Below are 7,964 nucleotides of genomic sequence, written 5' to 3'. Positions count from 1 at the left end.
AAATGGCGGCGGGGGCGGGATGGAATGGAGCATACCATTATGTGAACACGGGGTTGCCGCAATTAAGGTTCATTAATAGTGTGTTGAACTGACATAAATTATTGGGAAGCTGATTATTAGAATATTTAAACTGTTGAATAGTGTGTTCATGGGCTCATGGTGTGTTTTGTGGTGACAACAGATTCGACAAGGTTGCTATTTATTTACCTACCTACTTGTAAAGTTGGTACATTCAAACTGGGTCTCCTCTAGGCGCCAAACGCAGAGTCGTTATCGTCTTCCTGTCTCACCGGTAGGAGTGGTAGTTATAATAGTTAACTAAGTTAGTGAAGCTAAACTTAATAACCGATAACAGCTGCTGTTTATTGGTGATTATGGAAATTAAGATGTTATTCTACTTTCAGAAAAACACTAAACTAATCTGTTTCAAACGGGAATGTTGACCAAAATGCTTCTTCCGGGGTTTTCCAGAATCAAATTCAACATTGATTCAAGTGTTTATAGCCTCCATAGTTTAAGCTAATTGAATGGGCAAACCGCGGGCACATGCAGTGTGACTCTCACTAAGCCTATAAGCATTCATTAGTTGTTCATAAAGGCCATCCTAAAGTCACTGCAGGTGTCACTGTTGCCCCTACTGTTGTATTCAGGCCAGTCCACGCAGTTTATTCTCTTAATGCAAGGATTTTAAAGGAGTGTTGATTTTTCTACCAGGAAAAAGTGCTCTTACAATTTATTTCACACTCATATAGTCTACCCACCATCATACCACATGCACAATTCTACAATGAGTACAAGACAAAGTTATTTTTGTGGTGAAAACATTTATTAAACACATATTCATATCCACATTATTGAAAAAAAAACAGACCATTATTTTTTCAAATAAATTAAGTTCAAATGCCTGACTGTATTTGTGAATAGGCAAATAAATCACAATATCAACCTAAGGCATGTATATTGCAGTTTATCACCGTGCTGTGTTGTTTCATCGCTGCAGTTCAGAAGACAGGAAAACAGCATCAACGTCTGTAGCCCACAGATTTCATAAGCTTCAAGTCCTATTAAGTGAATACTACTATCTTGACTCTTCTTTGCTGATCTCTGGTCTATCTGCCCTGCCGGTTTCAACACCAGGCACACAGAGAGCATTGATTTCTTTCTTTTTTTAATATTTTCAAGTAAGACTACGAGCAGTCACAGTTCATTTTAAGGCAGTGCAGTTATTGGGCTCAGTTTGAACTGGTGGTGGACCGGGGACTGCAGGCAAGAGGTAGGGAGGGTGAACACGGATGGCTCAAAGTTTTTGGTGTTAAAGGTGGTGGCGAAGTCATTGGCAAAAAAGGAGGCGGACTCCGGGGCACAAGGTGTGGCCGGTTCAGGTGTGGCAGCTAGAGCCGGGGCATTGGACAGAACCTCGGACTCAAACTGCAGCAGCTGACCCATAAAACTGAAGTTTGGTGAGATGACTGCCCGGCGCTGCTTGATGATGTCGAAGGCTGCATCCAGCCTCAGCTGCTGGGTCCTCATGATGTAGGCCATGCAGATGGTAGGTGAACGTGAGATGCCTGCTTCGCAGTGTACCAGGACCTTTCCCCCTGATTGCTTCACATGATCTGGAATGAGAAGAAGGGGACAGTCTGTGGTCAGATGGGAATAACTTTTTCTTTCTTTGAACATCAGCAAAATTGCTGCACAGAAAATTTGCATCAAATTATTGATTGAAAATATTAAAACATGGGTTACAATGTTGTTTCAGGTTTTATTTTTCATTTCGTTAGCATCTGGCTGTAATTGATATTTTAAAAGTCAAGTTATGTGGTGGAGAGGTTACAACAAATTAATAGGGAGTTTTAAACACATATTAACAAATGAAAAATCACATTTTAACTGCAATTGCCTACTCCTTACTCCCACTCACCAATTAATGTGAACACCTATTTAGTTTCTTTCTCTTTCACACAGACATATTCACGTACACAGCAGCAGCAGCAGCAGCAGCAGTATATTTTGGACAAACAGGAACATCCAGCCTGTCAGTACACTTAATTTGTAGCGACACAGAAATGCACACACTTCCTATACCAGTTTTGATGTGGTGCACACAAACAGACACTTGTGAGGCTTGTGTTAGTCACAGAGCGCAGCTGTACATGAGATTTTTTTTTTCTGCACTGCTGTGGGGGCGCTGGGTGCTGCTGCAGTGTTCACCGTGGCACAGAGACGTGTGTTCTAATTTAGAGCTGCTGCACTCCTACACACTTATCTGTATGTTCTAAAGCCCACACACAAATCTACTTTCACTCATCTGTCTAAATGCCCCTCACGACACGTTTCAAGATTTCGTTGATTCTTAGAACTACTGCAAACACCTACGTGTCTCCTTTTTCTGTCTGTCTTGCATCTAAGTCTGATCTACCTACGGACACTTAGTTCCACGCAGCCACTGCACACACCTACACGCTCTCTCTCTATTAAGTAGAAACACTGAGGGCCACTTCTGTTTGTTCCTGAGTGCCACTGCAGCTAGAACGGCTGATTTCTGACTGCTCTGATCCCCTATAAACCACATGAATGAATTATGAAGCTCCATCTAGAGAGGAAGATGCAATGAGAGAGGGGCAGTCGCAGCAACAGCAGCAGCAGCAGCAGTGGGTGTTTTAATGACCATCCTTTGGCTGGAGACGTCATGACATGCTTCAGTGGCTGTTTTCATCCCGGAGATCAATAATATTTATTATCTCTTCGACGGTCTTACATCAGTCACTAGGTCAGGAGGGTTTCCGATTTGCTGATTGATCTATTTCGAGTAACAGCTGTGACTATTTGTGCTTGGCAAGGTTGATGAATTTTGGAGGCCCTATTTGAATGTAGGCTAAACCTGCCCCTGGACCAATTTGCTGCCTTATGTAATAGAAAGGCTTACAGAAAGACACCCTAAATGTAGGCTGCATCCCCAAACAATGCACAATACCAACAATAGCAGCCACCCAATACAGGTCAGCAAAGCTGCTTGTGGGTGAGCTTTGTCCTTGGTTATGCCTGGCTATAAATAGCCACCAGCACATTGTGTACATCTTTTGCTGCTGCTGATATTATCCAGCACCTCTCTCCTCTCCCACACACTCTCTTTTCCTCTGTTTGCTGCCCTGCTGGCCTCAGGTCCATCAATGATTCCAACCTCTTAGCAATAAACAAATACTCTCCATTGTTGTGTATCAGTCAGCTATAGCATTTATCCTCCAACCATCTATCATAAATAACTATTTATGTGTCAGTCAGCCTCCTCCGCTGTGCCGTTACTAAACTCGGACAGCTCACCCAGTTGTCACACTTACTGGCCACACCCGGCAGCGTGTGATTTAGTCTGGGAGGCAGTGACGGCATGGAAGCGTCTTTTTCAAGTTAAGACGAGGGGGGGGAGGAATGTAGCGGAAGGAGGGAGGGAGAGAGGTCGGAAAGGAACCGGGGAGGGGGGGTGGAAGTGAGCAAATCCTGAATGAAAGCAGACAGGCTGGATAAGGTTGTTGGGGGATTGAAGGCTAGCGATCAAGTTAAACTGATTACAGCTTGGCTCCTTATAGCTCTCTCTATTTGTGAATGGCAGCAGGTGAGAGGCAGCGATAAAGGGGGGCTTATTTGAAGACAATGAGGCTTTTCAGAAATAAACACACCTATGTATAGGTGTTTCTTCTGACTCAGCTTGGGTATTTTTTGAGGCTCCGCGGGGGGGGATGTTACATTATAAATAGGCTGAAGTCAATCTTATTCCAGGAAATGCCTCCATCTTGGTGGTGGTGTATTTATTTCCCTTCCTTGCTGGTTTGAGTGAGGGAACTATTCTGAGTGTTAAGCTCGGAGAGGCAGCTACCTTATATTCTAAACTCCAAACGATATGGTGCATTAATATCCGCACCCTAATTAAAGAATGAATATTCACTGAACTCACCAATAAACTCTATGGCCTCCTGGAAGTGGGAGCTGATGTCGGCCATGTGGCTGTCCTCCACCGGGATCCACTTGTAGTCGTAGTGGCCCTTGGCCGGCTGCAGGTCCCTGCGTGACACGTTGAGCAAGGCCGTGATGTGAAGGTCGCTGAGATAGTCCTGTCTGGAGGCGTGGTAGGCACTACCGAGGTAGAGGAAAGGCAGGATCTCTACAGGTTTCCCCTGAGGGTGGAAAAAGAGAGAGACAGGAAATAGAGACGTGAGCCAAATGCATACGAACCACAACACATGGCCTTCTAGCAAGACATAACACTAGATTCCCAGCCTTGATGCATCTGCTTTTACCCACACACCCCTGAGAAAATGCACCAATTTTCCAAGCCACAACATTCAAGCACCTGCCAGCAGCAAATTATCTGCAGACAAAATGCACCTGAATGCATGTAGCTTTGGATTCTCCCTTTAATCTAAACCAGCAAGTGAAATACCCCACAGTGTGTCAACAACAGACACAATGGAGCGTTTTGTGATACTCATGTTTTCTATTTGGCCAGTGGACAAGATAGAAGAAAGGTCAGAGATGAAAGAGTGTGTTTTTGTTGTGTATTTTTTTTTTCCATTCTATGGGGAGTCCTGACATCAGCTGGGCTTCAGTCAGCTCTCTTTTGGAGCCAAATATAAAAAGACTAGTGAAGTGAAGTGAAGGTCAGAGAATATCATACATAAGTTGGGAAAATGTTTTGATGGGCTGATGCCAAATATAAATTTCTCTGATGTCAGCATGGTTTGGATGTGTGTGTGTTCTTTCTTTCTTTTTTGGATAAGGCTAAAAATAAAACCTGACAGTAGCCGTGCACCCTGTGGCTGCGTGTGGGAGACAGAGAGAGGGGAAGGGAAGCTCTGTATTGTAAAAAGGGTGTTTCCATACCTGATCGTAATCTGGTTTGTGGTGAGAAAGCTTCTCGCTGTGGCTGTTGACTCTTTTCTCGGTTTCAGTTCCGCTCTGGTCAATGGTTTTCACCTCAGTGCAAAGTTCAGGGTATTGAGAGTGGAAGTTCTCGTATCCTCCTGAGAGAGAAGAAGAAAAAAATAACATGAACACACACTTTAATAAATAAGCTTAGAACAATACGACCTCCTCTACTCCCCCTGACACACACACATCTTGTGAAATGGCAACGTTTATGAAACAGTCTTAACACCGGATTAGAACCTTTATAACCTGATTATAGGCGCGTAATTAATTACAGGAGCCCGCACTAAAAGGACCGGTAATCCGTTTAGGCCAACATCCTGAGGACGGACAAGTGACAGACGGAGATGGATGTGTTTTAACACATTATCACAACCCCGGGGGACCTATTTAAGTAAAGTAGATTCTTGGGAGGGCATTGAATTTTCGTTTCTTTCTTTCTTTTTTTTTTGTTAACGAAAGTCACTGCACCGCCAATTTGCTTGCGTTTCTTACGCACTGACTCATCCGCTCCATTGACGCACGCAGGACATTTATGTCTGTAAGAAGTGAGAGAAAAATGTCGGCTGCTCTTAATAAAGGCAAAAAAAGACACTAAGAGAGAGATGACTTGACTTTAACCGCGTTGGAGTTACTAGAAAAGTGTCATAAATCTTTAAAAAAAAAAAAAAAAAAAACTGTTAGTCGTCCACATCTGTAAGAAAATGTAGCCTTAAACCGTCTTTTTACGCACGAGTTTAGAGCATATTAAGATTGTATTTGCTACATTCAGAAGGGGAAGTTGGTTTTTAGACAGAGTATGAAGTCATTTGAGATATAAACTAATTGAATTTTGACTCTAAAGTAAGGTTTTTATCATGAAGAAAATGAAATAAAATAAAAGACTCATAAAAAGTTGGATGAAATATGAACAAGTGAAGCTCTGGATGTCTGAGCCCACATTCTCCCACTTTTAAAACAACTAAGCAAACTGAAAGAACATCGTTATTTCAAAAAGAATAAACAGTTTAATTTCCCAAAGTTCTCACCTTTCAGGAAACAGATGTTTGCCCCGCTCGCTAGATGTGAGAGCGTGTTTATTACTATTTGTGCTACACTGTCCTTTTTCAGTTTTTGCCAGTGGGACGTCCGGTCATCCAGAGCTACGATAGCCGATATGCTCCCCTCCCGAAGCCGAAACAGGGCTCTCTCATCCGGGATGACAAACTGCAGAGGCACCGGTCCTCCCCGGGATCTCCGGACCACCACCGAGTTGAGATTGACATTGACAGAGCCTTTGATGTTGGAGTTCGTGAATGAGAAATAAGGTCGGCAATCCACAATAAGGCAGCTTCCACACTCCTTCCTGATGATCTTCCTCAGACGCCGGCAGTCGATGCTGGAGACTTTCATTTTTGACGCTCAGGTGTTGTTATTATTGCCTAAAGAATTAAACTGGATTACTCCTAAATACGGGCGAGCGAAGAGCCCCGTGCGCGTCTGTGCCTACATTTCCTCCAAGGGGATTCCGGCCGATCAGTTTTATGTGAATGGGACCTCCGGCGTGTGACGTCACGAACCATATATGGACACCGGCGAGGAGTGAACGTAGGAAAAACCCCGCCCACCACGATGACTCGGCTGTGACTCCGCCCGCGGGGCCTTGTAAATAAGAAACTACACTACTGCGGTGTGTTTGATTCAGCCATTACTCACAGCGTGTCCTCCGTCGGCTCCTACTCCTTCCCTTTCAGTTTCAGGCTCAGCGACCATTCAAAGCACACAGAAGCAGAGTTTTTAAAGGGAGGATAATAAAAGAATCCAAACAATACTGTGACTCCTATTGACCCAAAAAATAATAATAATGATGCAGCATTTTGAATGGAGGTTATCACACATCCCAGCCAGAATTAATCACCTCTACAGGAGGGGGAAAAAAAAAACAGCAACAGAGATGGATGATGATTGATCATTTCCATTATTAATCTTGACTGTTTGCTTTTTATGGTGACAGAGTGGCACCTTTACGGAACTTGTTTTGTCGACAGTCCATAAATTAGAGGTAATGAATTTTCTATTTATATTGCAAACACAAGAAGACAAATTGGAGAAAAGCCACACAAATGGAATACTTGGTCCTTTTTGCTTAAAAAATACACCGAACAGAACAGCTTAGATTGTATCCATTCTTTTCAACATAGTGAAATAACTGTGCAATATTCCTGGCTCTTCTTCTGCACGATGTTTCCTGTTATTTTATTATTTTTAATCGTTATACTGTAGTCATACTTTTTAACACTTTTTTTTTTGTTATTATTGTAGCAGCACCATCTGTTTTCTTTTTCACCTTAATCTTCTTCCAGCACGATTTGCACCTTATTTTCCTTACTTATATGTAACCTGTGTGAGCTACTATCTATCTAAGTACACAACAGAATAGACGTCATGAAACAACCAAGTACGCACTATATTTGAAATACTAAAATCGAGGGTGGGGGGGGGCATTGACAAGAATTCACACGTTGTTAATGAGTCACACACATCTGTGACGCACAGATTTAATGAATTTGTCGATGCTGAGTTGTGGAATGCTATCTTTTAAAGACTGGGAGAAGTTGGTGGACATTTCTGGTGGTAAGATCACGTTGACGGACATGTTCATCCACTTGGCAGGTTGTCTGCCGTACCATGCAGCCTGAAGTTGTTTCTTAGATGACAAATGATGGAGTTGTGGATGTTTAAGGGTCTGACTACGGCCTTTTCTTTTGTCATACGTGGCATCATGTCATTTGAGTAAAGCTGCATTTTGGGGTGGACCTTCACAGTCACTGGTCAAAGGAGTGTCTGTGTGCTGGTCACAGTATCTGATTATTGTCTTTAAAGCCACATCTGACTAGAATGTGGATTCAGTCAGTGGTAGAGAATCACTGGTGGAGCAACTCAAACTCAGTTTTTTGTGCAGCTGTGCATTTTCTAACCAGCTTTCGACTTTTTCTCGATGCTTTCTATTTTTGTTCTGTGTATTTAAATAATTCATTTAGCTGGAATCTTCTAATGAGTTCATC

At 42.8% G+C, this 7,964-nt stretch overlaps 1 protein-coding gene across 1 annotated transcript; it reads right to left on the bottom strand.

Annotated features, from left to right (window-relative positions):
- Positions 1-1,093: 1,093 nt before the first annotated feature.
- On the bottom strand, positions 1,094-6,416 carry dusp5 (dual specificity phosphatase 5). Its single transcript, XM_008282449.1, has 4 exons — positions 5,949-6,416; positions 4,876-5,015; positions 3,950-4,169; positions 1,094-1,616 (listed from the first exon to the last, which is right to left on the bottom strand). Exons 1-4 carry the CDS (start codon positions 6,310-6,312, stop codon positions 1,210-1,212), a joined length of 1,131 nt encoding a protein of 376 aa, XP_008280671.1. The 5' UTR covers positions 6,313-6,416; the 3' UTR covers positions 1,094-1,209.
- Positions 6,417-7,964: the final 1,548 nt, after the last annotated feature.

This window comes from Stegastes partitus, unplaced genomic scaffold (genome assembly GCF_000690725.1).
Source record: "Stegastes partitus isolate 25-593 unplaced genomic scaffold, Stegastes_partitus-1.0.2 Scaffold272, whole genome shotgun sequence".
Lineage (NCBI taxonomy): Eukaryota > Metazoa > Chordata > Actinopteri > Pomacentridae > Stegastes > Stegastes partitus.
The sequence above is the reverse complement of the archived record's forward strand: the minus strand, read 5'-3'. Positions and strand labels throughout refer to the sequence as shown.

Bases quoted from the DNA above. Each gene is read 5' to 3' on its own strand.
- dusp5 (XM_008282449.1), bottom strand. From the start codon at position 6,312: ATGAAAGTCTCCAGCATCGACTGCCGGCGTCTGAGGAAGATCATCAGG. The intron at 5,016-5,948 runs GTGAGAACTTTG...CTTCTCTCTCAG, and splicing joins AAACATCTGTTTCCTGAAAG to GAGGATACGAGAACTTCCAC. The intron at 1,617-3,949 runs GTGAGTTCAGTG...TTCTCATTCCAG, and splicing joins GGAGGCCATAGAGTTTATTG to ATCATGTGAAGCAATCAGGG.